We start from the raw sequence: 22,269 nt of genomic DNA, 5'->3' as shown, positions 1-22,269 counted from the left end.
ATCTCTGTTGAATGACCCCCAGTGTTGGACAATGTCTTTCCACAGTGCTTTGTGGAATCTGTGTTATCTGCCATTATGTGTAAGCTCTGGGAATTGTTCAGCTTATAGTTCTCTGGTAGTTCTTTGTCCAGGCATATGGAATTTTACCCTTCACATGCACAACTTAGTATTTAGCAATATGCTAACAGAGACCCATACATAGATTTCTAGAGTTATAATTCTCCATAGTTTTCTCCATCCTGGTACCCTCTCCCACAAATTCTAGGTACCGCAGCCTCTCCATATGCTGATCTTTCCCTTTTCCATTTATCAGCTTGTCCATTCTCTGCTTATAAAGAGAGAGGTTTCTACTCGTACACCACAGTCATTCTTATAAAGGCAAGGTGGTTGTATGACTCACCTCATTTTTTTCCATTTTTTTCAGGCATCACAGTGCTGCACTGTTATCCAATATCTAATAGTAATTGTTTCATAAATTTTTTCTTGGTTTCTGGCAGATTTCCATATTTCTATTAGTTTTTGTCAGGAGGGCAAGTCTGGTATCAATTATTCCAGTGTGGCCAGATGAGGAAGTCCTCATATCTCTTTTTTTCATTGCTATGATTTTTTTTTAAAAAAATAGAATTTGTAGGAAAGAAATTTTCACAATAAAATTATCTTTAAACTTCTCTTTCTAGCTTTAATGAAGCGCCAGTTGAGATTCCCAGTCCTCCTGAAACCCCAGCCAAACCTCCTGAACCTGAAAGTACCTTGCAGCCTGTGCTTTCTCTCATCCCAAGGGAAAAGAAGGCCCCACGTCCCCCAAAGAAGAAGTATCAGAAAGCAGGGCTGTATTCTGACGTTTACAAAACTACAGAGTAAGTAGTAGTACCTATTAGTTGACATCCCTTAATACCTGTTATTCTTCCATGTTTTAAAAAAAATACTTTGACTATCAAGAAACAGTACAGATCCTTTTATAGGTCATAACTATGATCATTGGGTTTTCACACTCATGTGTGGTGAGATGTACCTCCCTCAAACCTTGTTATGACATCAGCACATTACCCATCCAGTGGGGGAGAAAAAGCAATACAGAAGTCATATACACAAATATCAATGTTCACTGTACTCATGATGTACAGTGCTCTGTTGTATAGGGATAATTATCTTCCCTGATCTTTATCTTTTCTCTGCCTTTCCAGATTACATTCCTATAGTTTGGATTCCAATGATGCCTTTTTTATTAATTAAAAATAAGAAATGGCTTTAGGCCAATCACCCAGAAGAAGGGGGTGTTGCACCAGCTGGAAAGGGGCTAGTTCTTTTCTGCTTTGTAGCTCTAAGAGGCTATGTTGAGATTGAGTGGGAGTGGAGGACTCCGTGATGTACAGGGATCGACTGGGCTTTTTCTGACACCTTTTGTCTGGAAACACCCGGTGCATTCTCTCTGATTCCTTTATTGCTGAGGCTGCCTCTCACTGGAAACAGAGAAACAGAGGTGGCTTTTACATAGTAAGTCCAATGTGCTTCTGAGTCCACACATTAGACAAGGGGGATGGAACCTTGAACGATCCCGTAGCACAGAATGGCTGCTCTCAATAATACTGTGGCAGTGCTTGCCACTCTGGAGTCTTTCTCTCAAAGGAGGAACATCACAAAAGTCTGACTGCATGCAAGGGTAAAGCAATATATTTTGAAACATGTTAAGAAATATGTAGCATACACTTTTATATGTTGATAATTTATTGGAGCTACTATTGCAAAGTTTATGTACATATAATATTTATATATTTTATATGTAAATATATTTAAATATACACATATATGATAAGGTAGAGTGGTGTTTTCCTGTCAAGGGTGATTTTCCCTGGCCAGACAAGAAGAAAACATCCATGTACATATGAAAAGAGAGAGAGAGTGGGAATACCACACACATAAATATATATACGTGGTGTATTCTTGCATGAGAAAATAACATAATTCAGATACATACATACATGGATGTTTGGAAAAATGTAAACAATAATAACGTGAAATGAAAGTTAATGTGCGTTACAGATCTAGCCCCCTCACATGGACAGGCAGTCCCAGATGACCAGCTTTGTATAGAGCTCTGGAGAACTTCACACCTGCAGTCCCTAAGAACTACATCAATGAAAACGTACATAGATGTACATTGGAATAAAGCCATATACTTTTCATTATCTAAAGGAATATATAACTTAGAAACTGGTGGATAAACATGAAAAGACAAAAACCCTGTCATTTACATATATGTAAATGGGGAAATTTTTGCATTGTCACCAGTTGCTTTACAGTTTTCTTTAGGTAGGATGTAAGAAGACATCGGTGGGGGGTGTGTGTGTATAAACACACACATATACATATATACACACATGTATGTGTATATATATAAACACATTAATGTAGATTGTTACAGGTTTTATGATTATGGACACAGATGATTAAAAAGATATACATCCTTTTGTATATACAGAAATATCTATACATTTAAATATATATACAAAAGAAAACAAAACCAAAATACATACTCAAATAGTCACAGTGACACAGAGACACACACTTACAGTCACCAACAAAATACCTCCATTTTCATCAGGGACCCTAGGGCCTTCTTGCCTAGGGTAGTGAAGGAAACCCAAAGGTATAGAGGAGTTTTTTCACCAACGCTTAAACAGGATCTTTGTTGAGTCAAAACACCAGGTGAAGGCCCTTTGGGTAGAGGTAGCCTAACTTTTATCTCCGACTGAGAACAAAGCTTCCCAGGTCTTCTAAAGCTGACCATGAGAACAGGTGCTCGTAGTTTGCCCGCGTAGGGTGGGCTCATATACTAGAGTGCCCATTGCCATGCTTTAGGAGGAGGCTTTCCAAGGGGAGGAAGAATAGCTAGATTTTATCCCTCAGGAGGTGTTTGGATCAATGCTAATTGGAGTGGCGTTGGATGGTATTGGTGGGGGACAGAGGAGTGACAGGCAAAGGTTGAAGTGCACTGTGGGCTTCCATGGGTCGGGAAGTCATCTCCACACTCTGGAAACTACAGATCTCATTTAAAGTTCTTATGCGAAGTTAAACTGGTTCTAGAGGAGCCCACAGGCAGGCCTGACAAATGCCTGGACTGGTGGATGCCTGAAGCCTGTTCTGGGAGTGTGAGGAGCAGAGATGTGGGCGTTCTGGCTGGGTAAAATCTCATGGACACCAATGGTGCTGATGGCCAGGGAAGGCACTGTGAGAGGCAGGATGCTGGAGCCTGGATCCCCTGGCTGGCTGGCTGATGCCTGTTCACTAGGAAGACCAGCTTGTAGAGGCAGCCATTTTACTCAGGCTGTGCATGAAATGCACATACATAGGCCATGGTGCAACAGGGAGCCCTGAGAGGCTGGACGGAGCCTCTGCCCCAGGCTTGGGGCCTAGGGGCACTGTGATATATAGCGCTGGCCTAAGTCAAGCACCCAGAAAGGGGGGTGGGGGTTACAACCAGCTGGAAAAAGGCCACTTCTTTTCTGCTTTATAGCTCAGAGAGGCTTTGTTTAGACTGAATGGGAATGGAGGACTCCATGATGTGGCCGGATCCGCTAGGCTGTTTCTGACCCCCCATTGTCAGGAAACACCCCATGCATTCTTTCCTGGTTCCTTTGTTGCTGAGGCTACCTCGCACGGAAACATAGAAACAGAAATGGCTTTTACATAGTAGGTGCAATGAGCTTCTGAATCCACACACTAGACCAAAAGGACAGAATCTGGAGGGATCCCATAGCATAGAGTGTCTGCTCTCAAGAATGCTGTAGCAATGCTTGTCACTCTGGAGTTATTCTGGCAGACAGATGGGTGAAACATCACAGAAATCTAACTGCACACAAAAATAAAGCCATGTGTTTTAAAACATGTTCAGAAATACGTAACATATACTTTTATGCATCAACAATCTATTAGAAATAGTGTTACAAAATTTATATATATATTTTATATGTGAGTATATTTAAACATGTACATGTATGACAAGGTAGAGTGATGTTTCCCTGTCAAGGGTGGTTTTCCCTGGTCAGACAGGAAAAAAATATCCACGTACGTATGAAGAGAGAGAAAGTGGCAATGCCACACCCCTAAATATATATATATATATACATAATATATTCTTGCATGAGAAGATACATAATTCAGATGCATACATACATTGATATTTAAAATATATAAACAATGATAACATGAAGTAAGAGGTACATGTATACCAAATCCGACCCCCACTACTCACTCACCAGACAGGCGGTCCCAACCAGTTTTGTCTAAAGCTCTGGAGAAAGAAAAAGAAATGGGAGCTAAATGAAGGATATATATGGTCATAAAGTGGTGTAATGGACATTGAGAACTATTAATAAGAAGGGGGGTTGAGGGATAAAAATCTACCTATTGGGTACTATGTATACTATTCTGGTGACAGGAACACTAAAAGCCCTGACTTCAGCATTATATAAATCATCCATGTAACAAAAAACACTTTACCCCCTAAATATATTGAAATGAAAGTTTACAAAAATAAAAATAAGAAAAATGGTGCTATCTGTGTAACAAAAGTGATATTGGTGATGATCTATTTCATTTTTTAATTGATTAAATGTTCCATGAACAATGTCAGATGAATAAAATACTTTTCTTAATTTTAAGAACTTCATATTCCCTTGGCAAAGTACAGCTTGATAGTAGTTTCCCAGATAGAGAAAGGTATTCCTGTCAGAACAGCATGTAAAAAGGCACATACTAGCATGCAAAGGTTTTTCACATATCAAAAGAACTCAAAACTTTAGGATTTGTGGTCAAGCGGGTTGGCTCACACCTGTAATCCTAGCGCTCTGGAAGGCTGAGGCAGGAGGCTTTCTTGAGGTCAGGAATTCGAGACCAGCCTGAGCAAGAATGAGACCCCTATCTCCACTAAAAATAGAAAAAAGTAGCCAGGCGTGATGGCATGTGCCTATAGTCCCAGCTACTTGGGAGGCTGAGGCAAGAGATTGGCTTGAATCCAGGAGTTGGAAGTTGCAGTGAGCTATGATGATGCCACTGTACTCTAGCAGGGTGACAGAGCAAAACTCTATCTCAAAAAAAAGAAAAGTTTAGGGTTTCTGAAATAATGGCCTTGTGGAAAATAAAAATTATATAAGGACCACATAACTATAGACTCTACTGTCTCTAATATATTTAGTCTTTATCCCATTAAGCTGTAGGAAATCAAAAATGATGTTTTTTAGGAATAAATGTGAAAAGTGTAGATTTGTTTATTTAGATAATAACTCAGGCAACCAGGTGGGAAATGAATGAGTTACTAGTCACAGAAACTCACACGATCTATCAAAAAGTCATGACGATCTGAACATAGGCCAGAAAAGAATGAGAATGAGACTGAAAGAGGAAAGGTTAGATTTTAGAACTACATCTCATTTAGTGTAAAGTAATCAACATGTGAACCATAACACTTTATTTTGCATTGTAAAGATTTTTCATTGATTTGTCACTAAGGTAGGTATCACATAAAAATTTTCTACTCTACACCTGTCTCTTAGGTCATGAAAATGTTTTACTAAGCTTATGTTTAGCTGCTAATAATGGAAGATCATCTCAAATCACCAAAACGTTTTAAAAATGGTCATTTAAGTCCCTTTATTTTATTTATTTATTTATTTATTTATTTAGAGACAGAGTCTCACTCTGTTGCCCGGGCTAGAGTGCCATGGCTAATTTTTTTGCTATATATTTTGAGTTTTCCAGCTAAATTCTTTCTGTTTTTTTTTTTTTTTTTTTTTTTTTTTTAGGTAGAGGCAGGGTCTCGCTCTTGCTTAGGCTGATCTCGAACTCCTGAGCTCAAATGATCTGCCCATCTCAGCCTCCTAGAGTGCTAGGATTACAGGCATGAGCCACCATGCCCGGCCTGATTCCCTTTAATTTAAGAGAAGTTGTAATGTCTGCAGTTCAAAACTTAGTAACGGTACCTTCACAATGTCTTCAGGTACCTAGACTTTTTTTTCCCCTCGGTCTCAGCACTAAGCTTACATTCTTAAGGTTACCTCATGTTCCAAGATGGCTATATGAGGCCTTCATTACAGGACAGAAAAGAGGAAGGGCAAGCATGTGCATTCTTTGTAGGTAAACTTCAAAAACGCAATTATATAAATTGGCTAGTATGTAAGTCTTGTATCCGTACTTTAAGATGGGCTGGGAAATAATGGTCACTATTCCAAGGTTAGTACCTGTAAAAAAAAATCAGCATCTTATCAGCAGAAATGAGAAAATGGAAATATACTTTGGGAAAAATCTAATACAGTTGTAATCTTGAAGCAGTGTTTTTAGGAAATATAGAAGGCAGAAATATATTTATCAAATTTTGTGCTAAATAAAGTTCAAGTTTTACTTCTGTTCTTACTTTTGTGCTTTTTCTTCATTAAATCTCTAAAAATGGAAGTGTAAAATGTTAATAAAATCAGACTGTGCATTGAAAGATCAGAATCATCAGCTGGGTGAAGTGGCTCATGCCTGTAATCTTAGCACTCTGGGAGGCCGGGGCTAGAGGATCATTTGAGGTCAGGAGTTTAAGGCCAGCCTGAGCAAGAGCGAGACCCCCATCTCTATTAAAAATAGAAAAAATTAGCCAGGTGTAGTGGCTTTTGCCTATAGTCCCAGCTAATCAGGAGGCTGAGGCAGGAGGATCACCTGCGCCCAGGAGTTTGAGGTTGTAGTAAGCTATGATCACGCCACTGTACTTTAGCCCAGGCGACAGAGCAAGACTCTGTCTCAAAAAAAAAAAAAAAAAAATTTTTTTTTAATAATAAACATAAATATAGTGATTGAACTATTAATAGGGATTACCCAGTATATTAGTTTTCCATCCCTGCTGTAACAAATTACTACAAACTTAGTGGCTTAAAGCAACAAAGATGTATTATCTTACAATTCCTGAAGTCAGAAGTCCAAAATGAGTCTCTCAGGCTAAAATTGAGAATGTTTAGTTTTGTAAGAAACTGCCAAGCTGTCTTTCAAAGTGGCTGTACAATTTTATACTCTCAACAGCAATGAATGAGAGTTCCTGTTGTCCCACAGCCTCCCCAGCATTTGGCATTGTCATTGTTTTGGATTTTGGCCATTCTAACAGGTGTGTAGGGATAACTCCTTTTAATTTGCAATTCCCTAATGACATCTCATGTTTAACATCTTTTTCTGTCCTTATTCACCACGTATATCTTCTTTGGTCAGTTTTTCAGGTCTTTTGCTCATTTTTTTAATTAAATTGTCTGTTTTCTCATTGTTGAGTTTAACAGTTGTTTGTGTATTTTAGATAACACTGTTTATCAGTTGTCTCTTGCAAATATTTTCTCCCAGTCTGTGGTTTGTCTTCTCATTCTCTTGACATTTGTCTTTTGCAGAGCAGAAGTTTTTAGTTTTAATGAAGTCCAGCTTATCAGTCAGCTCTTTTACAGTTACTGATTTTGGTGTTGTATCCAAAAAGCCATTGCCATGTCCGAAGTCAGTTAGCTTTTTTCTAAATGTTACCTTCTAGGAATTTTGTAGTTTGACATTTTACATTTAGGTCTGTGATCCATTCTGAGTTAATTTATGTGAAGGGTGTAAGTTCTATAATCTAGACTGAGGTTTTTTTTTTTGACATGTGGATGTCCAATTTTTACAGCACGGTTTGTTAAAAAAAGACCATCTTTGCACCATTGTATTATTACTTTTGCTCCTTCGTTAAAGATCAGTTTATTATATTTTTGTGGCTCTGTTTCTGGGCTGTCCATCCTATGTAACTGATCTTTTTGTCTACAATTTTGCCAGTGTCACACTGTCTTCTTGATTATTATAGGTTTATAGTAAGTCCAAGTTTGCTAGTGTTAGTCCTTCAAATTTGTTTTTCTCCTTCAGTATCAAGTTGGGTATTCTGGGTCTTTTGCATCTACATATAAACTTTAGAATCAATTTGTCAGTATCTACAAAATAACTTGCTGGGATTTATTTGAGATTGTATTGAATCTATAGATCAAGTTGGAAAGAACTGACATTCTTATAATGTTGACTCTTCCTAGCCATGAACATGAAATATCTCTCTTTTTTTTTTAGTTTTTTGATATCAGTTATCAAGTTTTGTAGTTTTCCTCATATAGATATTTTGGTTGAATTTATACATAAGCATTTCATTTTTGTGAGTGATAATATAGCTGTGATAGTATTGTAAACTAGGAATTTGGGAAGTGAAATAGCCATAATAATTTTTTAAACACTTTTTAATAGATCTTTAGTCACTTTGTCTTTATAAGAAAATAATATGGGCATTTTATAACCTGAACATATCTTAGAAATTATCTAATCTACCTCCCTTAGACTCTAGAGAAATAAATGTATGTTTTGGCAGCTACCTTCCCTGTCACTGATTATACTATTTTTTTTTTCACAGTGTTGTATTTTGAAAATGTTGAAACCTTCTGAAAAGTTTAAAGAGTTGCAAATAAACACACGTATACTCTAACCTAGATTTATCCTTTTTCAACATTTTATCACAATTACTTTATCTTCATCCCATTTTGCGGTGGCGGAGATGTTTAGTGAACAGATTGAAAATAAGTTGCATTCATTCATCCCTAAGCACTTCAGTAATTATCATCTAAGAACTAGGGTATTCTCCTGCCTAATCATAATACTGTTATTACATCAAAGAATATAAGCAGTAATTTAATAAAGTCATCTAATATGTAGCCACATGTATATTTTCCCTGTGGTCTAACAGTGTTTGTTTCAGCAGTTTATTTTGCTTTAATATAGGATCCAAACAAATGTCATATGTCTCATGTAATTTTTATGTCTATTCTTTTCTTCTGGAATGTTCCCCCCCATCTTTTGTCTTTTATGAGCTTGTCCAATTTTGAATAACTCAGGCTTGTTGTCTTTTTAGAATATCCTTCACTTGGGATTTATCTGATCATATCTTCATGATTAAATTTGGGTTAAGTAATCTTGGCAAGAATATTGCATATGTGACATTTTATACTTCTTTTTGCATCCCACTTACTGTCCCAATGTTGGCAATAAATGTTGAATCACTTGGTTAAGGTGGTGTCTGCCAAATCTCTCCATTGCAAAGATACATTTTTTTCTGTTGTAAATGGTAAGTAAACCATAGGTTGATATTTGAGGCATTGGCCTGTTCTCTTTTTTATCTAATATTTTCTTATTCATTAATGTTCCTTGCCTAAGCTAATGTTTTTTTAGAAAATGGCAATTTTCTAATTCTTCGTTTATTAGCTGACAGTTTCTTTGAAGATGGGCTTCCTATTTTGTCCCCTTTCATACTGTTTTCTTTTTATTTATTTATCTATCTGTTTATTTATTTTGAGACCAGGTCTCACTCTGTCACCTAGGCTGGAGTGCAGTTGCCCGATCATAGCTCACTATAGTATAGAACTCCTGGGCTCAAGCAATCCTCCCACCTCAGCCTCCTGAGTAGCTGGGGCTGCAGGTGTAAGCCACCACGTCTTCTGGACTCATGAATTTTTAAAATTTAATGTAATCGATCACCATCATTTTGTGGAGGACTGCTCAGAATTCCCAGATTTTACCACAGGAGGCTTCTTAAGCTGTTCCCTGTTTCCTTTATACATGTCTGTACTCATCTTTGAGCACTTCCCGGCTTTCTGTCATAGTAAGATGTGTGGTTCACTTTGGAGTTTTGAGGGGTGAGGGCTTGTTTTTTGTTTTATTTTATTTTGTTTTACTTGGCTGCTGTTGTTAACCAGACTTAATTTGTTCTTTCTCTGGCCTGTATCTGGAATCAGCTGTTTTCCTCAAGAAGCTTTGGTTTCTTTTAGTGGGGATTATTATTTAGAAATCAAAATCTGGGCCAGGCGCGGTAGCTCACGCCTGTAATCCTAGCACTCTGGGAGGCCGAGGCGGGTGGATCGCTCGAGGTCAGGAGTTCGAGACCAGTCTCAGCAAGAGCGAGACCCCATCTCTACTAAAAAAATAGAAATTATCTGGCCAACTAAAATATATATAGAAAAAATTAGCCGGGCATGGTGGCGCATGCCTGTAGTCCCAGCTACTCAGGAGGCTGAGGCAGTAGGATCGCTTAAGCCCAGGAGTTTGAGGTTGCTGTGAGCTAGGCTGATGCCACGGCACTCACTCTAGCCAGGGCAACAAAGCAACACTCTGTCTCAAAAAAATTTTTTTTTTATTTAAAAAAAAAAAAGAAATCAAAATCTAGGTTCTTGATGTGCTATTTGCTATAAGATTGTCATTACTGTGATGTCATTGCATCTAGCCCCTTTCAGAACCAGGGAATGAAAAAAAAATACACACACATGTATTAATTTTCTATTGCTGTAGAAGAAATTACCACAAACTTAGCAGCTTAAAACATCCTTTATTATCTCACAGATTCCCTGTAATTTCAGGAATCCAGGGCTGGCTTAGCTGGATCCTCTGTTCAGGGTTTCACAAGGCCAGAATCTTATCAGCCAGGTCTGCAGTTCCACGTCAGGCTGGGGATTATTTTCCAAGCTCATATGGATGTAGGCACAATTTGTTTCTTTGTAGAACTCGTGGTTGATGGCTTTCTTCTTAAAGTTGGCTACTTTAAGACTCTGAGCTCAGAGAAAGCCTAAGCCTTTATTGAGATATAATTCTTCTGTCATGCAATACTTTAAAGTGTACAATTCAGTGACTTTTAGTATATCCACAGAGTTAAACATTCATTACCACGTAATCAACTTCAGAACATTTTCATTATCCCAAAAAGAAACCCACATCCCTTAGCAGTCATCCGCTAACTTCCCTAGCCTTAGGCAACCACGCATATGCTGTCTATTCTAGACATTTCATATATGGAATATATATAATGTAAATACAGTTTTTTGCCTGTTCTGAATATTTCATATCTGACAATATGTGATCCTTTATGAATGAATTGTTTTACTGAGCATACTATTTTCAAGGTTCATGAATATTGTAGCATGTATCATTTCTTTCTTTTCTGCCAAATAATATGCCATGATGGATATACAACATTTTATTTATCCATTCATTAGTTGATGAACATTTGGGTTCTTTCTGGTTTGGGTTATGAAGAAGGCTGCTGTGAACATTTGTATACATTCACTTTTTTATTGCTTCATAATGTTAGATTATATACTATACTTGATCTTTGCCGAAAGGCCAAGAAGCAGTTCATAATGTTAGATTATATAGATACTTCACAGTTCATCCAGTGAGACTGCTAAGGGAAGGCATTTTGGTTGTTTCTAATATTTGCTCCTATAGATAATGCCCAATGAATGAATAACCTTGTCCATATGTTGTTTGATATTTTGAGGATACATCTTCAGAGTAAGTTCCTAGAAATGTAATTACTAGGTTAAATAGTGAATGTATATATGATATTGTAAATATTGCCAAATTCTGCTTCCATAAAGAAATGTATGATTGTACCTATTTTTACCCAGCCCAGATTATGTTGTCAAACTGTTAAATGTTTATCAATCTGATAGGTGAGAAGTAGTATCTCCAGAGTTTTGTTTGTTTGTTTGTTTGTTTTGAGACAGGGTCTCGCTTTGTTGCCCAGGCTAGAGTGAGTGCCGTGGCATCAGCCTAGCTCACAGCAACCTCAAACTCCTGGGCTTAAGCGATCCTTCTGCCTCAGCCTCCCGAGTAGCTGGGACTACAGGCATGCGCCACCATGCCCGGCTAATTTTTTCTATATATATTTTTAGTTGGCCAGATAATTTATTTCTATTTTTAGTAGAGACGGGGTCTCCCTCTTGCTCAGGCTGGTCTCGAACTCCTGACCTCGAGTGATCCACCCGCCTCAGCCTCCCAGAGTGCTAGGATTACAGGCGTGAGCCACCACGCCCGGCCTCCAGAGAGTTTTAATTTACATTTTTCTCATAAGTGAAACTGCTAAGCATCTTTTCATGTATGTGAAGGCCATTTAATTATCTTTTCCTGTGAACTGTCTTTTCATGTTTGCTTCCGTTTTCTCTCAGGTTCTTAATCTTTTTTTCCCCTGTGGATTTTTAAGATTGTTTATATATTAGGAAAATTTGCCCTTTGTGATATAAATTATAAATATATTTTGTCAATTTGCCATATGTCTTTTGTGCTTATCAACCATATGTTTATTGTTATGCCAGTAATAACATTGTTACTATTCAAAACCTGTATTGAATACTGTAGCTTTGTAGTAAAATTTGAAGTTGGGAAGTGTGTTTTCTTCAATTTTGTTCTTTTTCAAGATTGTTTTTGCTATTATGGGTTCCTTGCCATTTCTATGTGAATTTTAGGATAAGCCTGCCTATTTCTACAAAAAGCCAGCTGGGATTTTGACAGAATCTCTGTATCAATTTGGGGAGTTTTGCCTTCTAAAACAATGTTTAGACATCTGATCCATGAATATGGGATGTCTTTCCACTTATTTATATTTCTTAAAATTTCTTTTTAACAGTGTTTTGTAGCTTTAAGGATAAAAGTGGTATTACGCTTCTTTTGTTAATCTTATTCCTAAGTATTTTTTTATTTGATGCTACTGTAAGTGGAATTGGATTTTTTTTTTCATTTAATTTTTGGATTCTTTGTTGCTAGTATATAGAAATACAATTGATTTTTTTTCCCAACAGTTTACCCTGACAGGTGTTTTTGATATTTATTTTGTATCCTGCAACCTAGCTGTTAGTCCTACCAGTCTTTTAGTGGATTCTGTCATTTGTCTCTTGACTTTGCTTATGGTAATTGTTTTTGTTATTTAAAAGTCCATATTTTCATGTAGTTAAATTTATCATGAGAGCTGAGCACAGTGGCTTATAGATTCATAGGTTAAACTTATAGTACCAAAAGCACACCAAAAGGGAAAGAAAAACTATCTTAGAGTTAAAACACTGCTCTAGTAGAAAACACATAAAACATATTTGTAAAGACTGTTGTGATCTGAATCTATCTTTCTTTTGGTTATTTGATGTTTAAGAAATTTATGCTCGTTTAAACATTAATCTAAATATATTGTTATTACCAGTATATTAATTTGTTGTAAAAAATCATTTAATATTTTTCTAAAGCACATCATGTTTACTTGTTTATATGAATTATCACAAACTACATTGTAAGATTTCACAAAAATGAATATATCTTTAACCCAGTTGTTGATATTTAGCCATTTTTCTTTCTCTCCTTCTCCCTGTCTCCTTCCCCATACATATATACCCCTATATTTTTTTCTCACGTATTTGATTAAACGTTATAGACACTTTGACTTATTACTCATAAATATTTCAATAAATATTTCCCAAGAACAAAGATATTTCTTATATAAACACAGTATAAATATTAAACTTGGGGTGTTTAACATCACTACAACACTGTTATCTAATGTACAGTTCCATAATCAAATTTTACTAGTTGTTTCAATAATGTCCTTTCTGACAGTTGTTACATTGATTCAGGATCTAATCCATGATTATGCGTTGCATTTTGTTGTCATGTCTCTTTATTCTCTTTTAATTTGGAACAGTTTTTCAGCCTCTTTTTGTCTTTCATGACATTGACATTTTTGAAGAGTACAGAGCAGTTGTTTCATAGAGGGTCCTTAGATTGGAATTGTATCTTCATGAATAGATTGATGTTGTGCATTTTTGGCAGGAATGCTACAGAAGTGATATTATTACCTTTTTCTTTTGTTAAGACTACTTAAATGCAGCTGTGAGAAGGGGGGAAAGAGTGGAATAAGGAGTTTGATCGATTACTGACTGTGAATAATCATTTGAAATAACTCACTACTTTTGGACCACTCTGCTATTAATGTTAATCACTTGGTCACGGTGGCATGTACCAGATTGATTATTTCACTGTAAAGTTATAGTTTATTTCACATAATAATATGTAATGTTTGTAGAGATACTCTGAAACCATGTAAATATCCTATTCCTAATCACACTTTCACTCAGTAGTTTTAGCATCTGTTAACTCATTCTTGCCTTAAGTAGTAATTACTATGATGGTAGTAAAACGGTTTTCTTACTTTGTGATTTTTCTGTCTATTCATTGGCATTGTAATATAAGGAAGAGCTTCTCTTCGCTTTCATTTATTATCAGTATAGACTCAAAGAGTCCTACTTTATTTAATTGGGGTATAATCCATTAATGTTATTATTAATTTTCATGGTCAGATTGTCCCAGATGCAGCCAGTAGCAACCCCTTCAAGACTGGTTCCAGTGTGGTTATTTTTAACACTTACTTTGTGGCACCCTTTCAAAAAATAAAATTAAATCACCGTTGCTTGGTGAGTAAGAGAAATGGATATTTTGCAAATAAAATTCTAATTATAAAATCTACGTGATGGATATGCAGATTTTTTGTACAATTGTTTTAAACTTTTTTTTTCTTTTCTTTTTTTTTGAGGGGGGGACAGGGTCTTGCTCTGTCACCGGGGCCAGAGTGCAGTGGCATCACCATACATTACTGCAACCTCAAACTCCTGGGTTCAAGCAATCCTCCTGCCTTGGCCTCCCAAAGTGCTAGGATTACCGGCATGAGCTGCCATGTTCAGCCCAATTATTTTAAACTTAATATGTGTTTGAAAATGTTCACAAAAAATGCTGAGATGGTATCAGCAGAACTAGGGGAAAGTATTTTGTGTGTCTTGTAGGGTTTACCAAGTTAGTAGAGAAACTGATGCTTTTGATAGCCAGAGTTCTCTTTGTGAAAGGAAAATAAATATAGAATGGGGGAAAATAAAGACTGGCCACATGGCACTGGATTAAAATTATAAGTATATGTATACATTTATATGGTTCTAATGTCTAAATTTTGCATAGATATATTTATCATTGAGCCATGTGAAATTCTCATTTTTCTCCAGCTCTGTTACCTGAAAGAGCTTGGAAACCATTTTACCCACTACCAGTGAGTACCCTTAGTGTACATATTTTGGCTTCTAAACATCATTTCCAACTAAAACAAACCAGAGGTCCTTAGAGAAATGACTGATTCAGGGTTGGGTCAGAGAAAGCCCAAGATGAGCCTGGAACATTCTGTCCAGATCAATTTTATTGATGCTAGTGTGGAAGTAATGTTTGACTAAAATGAGAAATAGCCAAAATAATGTATACTCTGAATCTGATTCTGATTCTTCTAGTATTCCTCATGCTAATTTTCTCTTCCTCCGGAATCCAAGTGTAAGGAATTAAAGGAACAATTTAATTTCTTAAAGATCATCTGTAAATTCAAACAAATTTTTTTCTTTCCAGCAATTCCTATGACATATCATTCACTTACTTTTATTGCATAGTTTTTATATCTGAAGTGACCATTAACATGGATTGCAAAATTTGGGGATGAATGCTATCATGACAAGTAACCCTTTTGGTCTCTTTACTATACAATATATATATATTAAAGAATTTGTATTTGTTGAAAAGTCTTCTCTACTTGGCTTTATTTTGTGTTGTAATATTTTCATCAGTTTTGCGTCTAGCTAATGTAACAAAGATTGTAGAGTATTAGAGTTTTAGTGACTGTCCATTAGCTGAAAACTTAGTGCAGGTTGCTAGGAAGGGCTTTCACTTGCCTTTTGACCATTAACATGGATTGCAAAATTTGGGGATGAATGCTATCATGACAAGTAACCCTTTTGGTCTCTTTACTATACAATATATATATATTTTAAAGAATTTGTATTTGTTGAAAAGTCTTCTCTACTTGGCTTTATTTTGTGTTGTAATATTTTCATCAGTTTTGCGTCTAGCTAATGTAACAAAGATTGTAGAGTATTAGAGTTTTAGTGACTGTCCATTAGCTGAAAACTTAGTGCAGGTTGCTAGGAAGGGCTTTCACTTGCCTTTTGAATTCCCACTGCAGTGTGGATATTGGCTTTGTCACCAAAATGACTTAAAATGTAAGTATATGTTCTAATCTGTGAGATTGTTTCCAAATTGTTTCCACCCATTTACTATGAGCAATGTCTGGCTGATACGTTAGTATTTGGAACTTATTCTAAAATTAACCAGCAGATAAAAAGGTTTGGTAAAGCTTATCTTTGTTAATGGAAGACTCATGACAAAGGAAAAGATGAAAATGGTTTAATAATTTATCATTTTGGTGCAATACAGGAATATCTAATTCAAACAGTTTAACCTACCATCAAAGGAGAGAAATTTCTTAAATACGAATATTGAAGAACATTTTTCTTTATGCTGGGAACATTCAAATTATTCTTTACTACTTATTTTGAAATATACAATAGATTATTGTTAACTGTAATCACCCTGATTTTTCAAATACTAGGTCTTATTTCTTCAGTCTACCTGTATTTTGTACCCATTACTCAACTTCTCTTCCTCCCCCTTAATTTTTTTCTTAAATGATCTTTGTGAGTATGAAAAGCATGTGTGAGAAGTTGCTGTTTTTTCCAAGCACAAATGTAAACTTGATATTTTTGTGTGTTTCACTGAAACACCTTGTGAATTTTTCTTTTTGAGACAGAATCTGTCTCTGTTGCCCGGGCTAGAGTGCCATGGCATCAGCCTAGCTCACAGCAACCTCAAACTCCTGGGCTCAAGCAATCCTTCTGCCTCAGCCTCCCAAGTAGCTGGGACTACAGGCATACGTCACCATGCCCAGCTAATTTTTTCTATGTATATTTTTAGTTGTCTAGATAATTTCTTTCTATTTTTAGTAGAGACGGGGTCTCGCTGTTGCTCAGGCTGGTCTCAAACTCCTGACCTCGAGCAATCCTCCCACCTCGACCTTCCAGAGTGCTAGGATTACAGGTTTGAGCCACTATACCCGGCCATGAATTTTTCATATGAAGAGGCTCACTCCACTTTAAGAGATGAGGTCTTGCTATGTTGGACTCGAACTCCTGGTCTCAAGAGATTCTTCCTCCTCAGCCTCCTAAGTAGCTGAGACTACATGCACACAGCACCATGTCCAACTGAAGAGGTCTTCTTTAAAGCATCGATTCTGTTGCAAAACTTTTTCTGTTTTGTTAGTTATTTTTTTATTTCCTTATTGTTTGCCCAATTAGAATGTAAACTGTCTTATTCACCACTATTTCTTAGCACTTAGGCAGGACTTGGACTTAAGGATCGCTCATTAATTGTTGAATAAATAAATGAATGATCCACTGGAAAAAAACAGAGTTGAACATTAAGAACTTTAAGTTCTACAAATAACTAACTGCTTTGGGCCTGTTTTGTTTTTTTTTCCCCACTTCAATCTGTTTCCAAAAGGGCTTCAGTTTTCTCATCTGCAAAGTATGCATTATTATATTGTTGTCTCTCAGAATGTACATGGGATTGGTTCCAGAATGCTTTAGGATGCCAAAATCCCCGGGTACTCAAGTCCGTTATATAAAGTGGCATAGTATTTGCATATAACCTGTACATATCTTCCCTTATACTTTAAATCATCTCTAGATTATTTATAATACCTAATATAATGTAAATGCTATGTAAATAGTTGTTAGACTGTATTTTTAAACTTGTATTATTTTTTATTATTATATTGTTATTTTTCATTTTTTTTTAAGTATCTATGGTTGATTGAATTCACATTCCATAGATAAAGAGCACCAACTGTGCCTACTTGTTATAAGATATAATGGACTAGCTTTGATTTTTAAAAGACAATATGTTGTAATTTAATTAGAGGAAAGGAATATATCGGCCTTACCTTATGTATACAACTTTAAGCCAAAATAAAGTCATAATAGATCAAATGAGGCTCTCCTAAAACCCTTTTTCCTCCTCTCTTCTTTCTTTTTTCTCGTTTCCTTTTTTTCCCCCTTTTCCCCTTTTATATATTTATGAAATCTCTTGAGATTGATCTCATTCCAAACATTAGGAAACAGACTAATAAGGTGAGTGGAAGAGGTAAGCCTATGGAGACATGGTGGAACAAAAGAAAGAAAAAAGGCCGGGCATGGTGGTTGACACCTGTAATCCTAGCACTCTGGGAAGCCGAGGCGGGAGGATCGCTTGAGCTCAGGAGTTTGAGACCAGCCTGAGCAAGAGCGAGACCCCGTCTCTACTAAAAATAGAAAGAAATTATATGGACAGCTAAAATATATATATAGAAAAAATTAGCCGGGCATGGTGGCGCATGCCCGTAGTCCCAGCTACTTGGGAGGCTGAGGCAGAAGGATCGCTTGAGCCCAGGAGTTTGAGGTTGCTGTGAGCTAGGCTGATGCCACGGCACTCTAGCCCAGGCAACAGAGTGAGACTCTGTCTCAAAAAAAAAAAAAAAAAGAAAGAAAGAAAAATATAGTGGGGTAGAGGTTTAATAAGAAACTGAGGTTTTAATCTTAAATCTCCTTACCAGTTACTAAAATTAAGGCAAGTCACTCAACCTCATAGAGCATCTGTTTCTAAATCTCTAAACTAGAGCTAACATTTCCTCTTACCTGCTTCACAGTATTGATATAAATGTTAACAGTGAAAATACTCTGTAAAGTATAAATTAACCATATATAAGCTATCATAATCCAATCAGAAATTTGGGTTCCTTCTGCAGAACTGTTGGACAAACCTAAAGAGCCTCCTTCTTCAAGGCAATTCCAAAAATATAGATTTTTTAAAATGTGTGAATGTACTTGGTACTCTCTACTCAAAAAAAAGGGCAATTAAGAGCTGGGTGTGGTGACTGTACTCCCAGCTATTTAGGAGGCTTAGGTGGCTGGGAAGATCTTTTGAGACCAGCCTGGAAGCTAGAGAGAGACTGTCCCTAAAAAAAAAAAAAAAAAAGACAGATAAGGTTCAAGCTCCTGTTAAGTACTCTTGATAGGGTGATCTATTGTTTATATTTGACCATAGGAAGAAATTTCATTACCTCTGACTGTTTCCCATTCTTTTTTGATCATAGCCCAAAGAGCCGATTGATCCAATTAAAGAAAGAGAAGCTGGAGTATACTCCAGGAGAGCATGAATATGGATTATTCCCAGCCCCCATTCATGTTGGTGAGTACTAAGTCCACACTGAGAAGAAATGGTGTTTCTTGGGTTTGGGGGAAATGTCTTTGTATTCTTGTTATTACTTCTGCCTCTCCAATGGGATCAAACTCTTTTTTTACCATTTAATTTATACTTACTCTGAAAAATTCTGTATACTTTTTGATAGGGTGTCAAAATGGCATAAATCTTGTTCATTAGGGCCTTAATAAGCAACACTATGTCTGTAGCTTTAGATTCCCTAAGTATGTCAAATACTTTCTAGGCTCAAAAGAAGTGAGATGATTTATACATACAAAATGATTAGAGGAAGAAGGCCCACTGTTTTTCCTGATCACTTATCTGCTTGAAATTTGAGCAATATTTATTTTTCTATTCTTAGAGAAAATGTCAAAGCCTTGTTTAGCATTTGGGTAGTAGTACCTTCTAGGACCCTACTATTAAGCTTACCAGATAAGTAAAAAGAAGTCATCCTAGATGTCTCCTATTTTTTTCAACCCCTCATCCAGACCATCTCCAAATTCTGTTATTTCCATCTCTGAAATATTAATATATCCTATTTCTCTACAAATTCCATAGCCATCCCTCAAGTGTATGCCAATATTATTTTCTTCAGGCTTCTGCAGTAGCCTTCTCATAGATCTGTCCACTTCCATTCTTGCTGTCATTCTCCACACAGTGAAAAGAGAAATGATTTTCTAACTTAGCCTGTTTTATATTTTATGGATTTATGTATTTACTTTTAGAGATGGGATCTCACTCTGTCACCCAGGCTGGAGTACAGGAGCACAATCATAGCTCACTGCAGCCTTGAACTCCTGGCCTAAAGTGTTCCTCCCGCCTCAGCCTCCCAGAGTGCTGGGATTACAGGCTTGAGCCACCACACCCGGCTTCTGACTTAACCTAGATCATACTTAAAACCTTTCAGTGGCTTACTATCAAGAGTACAATACAACCTCTTTACCCATAGCTTTCAAGAATGATCTGTTCCCTGACTACCCTATCTCTCCCCATCAATTCCTATCTTAACCTTATTTAGTTTATTGTGTCATACTGCCCTTTTTTCAATTCTTAGAACATACCAAGCTTTTTCCCACTGAAGGATCATTCCCACTGTCTGGAAAGATTTTATTCAAACTCTTCCCATGGTTGGTTTATTTTCATCCTTTATGGATGATCTTTATGTCAGTATCAGCTTCAGTATTATTTTCTTTAAAATGATTTTCCTAATTGACTCACGAAAAGACGGTCCCTTTCTTTATTCTAGATCACACCACCCTATTTCCTTCTGTAGTGTCTAATTACAATATTTGTTTATTCATTTATTTGTCTCCTCCATTAGATTATAAGCTCCAGGAGTACAGGATCATTGTCTTTCTTACTCTGCCTGGATTTCCCAGTGCCTGGTACATAATAGAAGTTTAACAAATATTTGTTGTAAAAATGAAAGAGAAGGAAGGAGAAATTAGGATAAATTATTGAATGTAGATGACAGTTTTTATTCTTAGTTTGCACAAACAAAATTGCTTTAAAGAGGTTCATTAAATACATAACTTGGGACCAGGACAGCTTATTTGTGTATTAGATATTCATCCTGTGCCTTGCAGTGTTCTCTTCAACTATCGCTCTCTTGACCCTTTTGACTATGGGGCTCTTCTCTATATTCTGATAACTAATCCCTTTTTTCTCTCCAAGAATTTAGCTCCAGCAGTGTTTATAAATCAGCAGGCATAAACAATTCTACCTATATTGGATGGCTGGAGACAGGTTTAACTACAACATGAAGTTACAAGGTTTAATTCTCAGCTAGATAGCTTTACTAGTTCTTACTTAATGAAGAAGATAAGAGTAAATTCCATATTCTCTGGACTTAGTGCCAAAGTTCTTTTGAAAGAGCCTTTTGTATTTACTAGTTAGATCATATCAGTGGAAGCAGACTCTGAGCAGATTTAGCTTTTTCCTAGAACCTGCTAAAGAGAAGAGGCTTTAAAAATTACTACTATTTTATGAGTCTCATTTATAGGAAAACATAACCATTTTGGTCTTACCAGTTTTGCCCTGGATAGGAAATATGCTAATGTAGATCTTAGAATGATCTAACTATTCAAGGAGATGACCAGTTATTTCCAGGGGAAATAGGAAGAATAATGGCTAAACCACTATTTCTGTGGCACCTCTGGCATGAATAGTGGTTAAAAGGTCCAGAATGGAACCCAAGTGGCCATCAATACATGAGTGGATTAACAAAATGTGGTATATGTATACCATGGAGTACTACTCAGCTATAAGAAATAATGGTTTTATAGCACCTCTTCTATTTTCCTGGATAGAGCTGGAACCCATTCTACTAAGTGAAGTATCCCAAGAATGGAAAAATAAGCACCACATGTACTCACCATCAAATTGGTTTCACCTATCATTACTTAAGAGCACATTTAGGAATAACATGAATCGGGTGTCAGGCAGATGTGGGGGGGGGTGGAGAGGGGATGGGTATATACATACATAATGAGGGCGATGCGTACCATCTAGGGGATGGACACACTTAAAGCTCTAATTCGGGGGTGGGGGCAAGGACAATATACGTAACCTAAACTTTTGTTACCCCCATAATATCCTGAAATAAACAAAAAGAAAAACGAAATCCCAAATTTTATTTTATTTTATTTTTTGAGAGACAGGGTCTCAGTGTGAGGGCTAGAGTACAGTGGCATCATAATATCTTACTGCAGCGTCAGACTCCTGTGCTCAAACTGTCCTCCTGCCTCAGCCTCCCTAGTAGCTGGGACTACAGGCACACACCACCATGCCTGGCTAAATTTTCTACTTTTTGTAGAGACAGGGTCTCACTCTTGCCCAGGTTGGTCTCAAACTCTGGACCTCAAGCAATCCTCTGGCCTTGGCCTCCCAAAGTTTTATGATTACAGGCATGAGCCACCGTGCCCAGCCAAAATCCAGTATTTTAAATATAAAGATTTTATCTCTAGGCCAGGCGCAGTGGCTCACGCCTATAATCCTAGCACTCTGGGAGGCCGAGGCAGGAGGATCGCTCGAGGTCAGGAGTTCAAGACCAGCCTAAACAAGAGCAAGACCCCGTCTCTGCTAAAAAATAGAAAGAAATTATCTGGACAACTAAAAATATATAGAAAAAATTAGCTGGGCATGGTGGCACATGCCAGTAGTCCCAGTGACTTGGGAGGCAGAGGCAGAAGGATTGCTTAAGCCCAGGAGTTTGTGGTTGCTGTGAGCTAGGCTGATGCCACGGCATTCTAGCCAGGGCAGAAAGAGAGTGAGATTCTGTCTCTG

The 22,269-nt window shown here is 36.9% G+C and overlaps 1 protein-coding gene and 1 non-coding gene across 8 annotated transcripts in view; both read left to right on the top strand.

Moving 5' to 3' along the window:
- The window catches only part of ASH1L (ASH1 like histone lysine methyltransferase), a 182,927-nt gene that overhangs the window by 103,918 nt on the left and 56,740 nt on the right, over window positions 1-22,269 (top strand). For 6 of the 7 annotated variants that reach the window (XM_045545305.1, XM_045545311.1, XM_045545308.1 and 3 more), the window contains 2 exons: window positions 678-857; window positions 18,878-18,972. In XM_045545305.1, the coding sequence (XP_045401261.1) occupies window positions 678-857; window positions 18,878-18,972 (275 nt within the window). The remainder of the gene's footprint in view (window positions 1-677; window positions 858-18,877; window positions 18,973-22,269) is intronic. The other variant, XM_045545309.1, reaches the window with a different exon arrangement.
- Window positions 951-1,057, top strand: LOC123636318. The gene has a single exon (XR_006734504.1). It is a non-coding gene; the product is annotated as a small nucleolar RNA U13 (small nucleolar RNA).

The sequence above is a fragment of the Lemur catta genome, chromosome 3, assembly GCF_020740605.2.
Source record: "Lemur catta isolate mLemCat1 chromosome 3, mLemCat1.pri, whole genome shotgun sequence".
Classification (NCBI taxonomy): Eukaryota; Metazoa; Chordata; class Mammalia; order Primates; family Lemuridae; genus Lemur; species Lemur catta.
The sequence above is the reverse complement of the archived record's forward strand: the minus strand, read 5'-3'. Positions and strand labels throughout refer to the sequence as shown.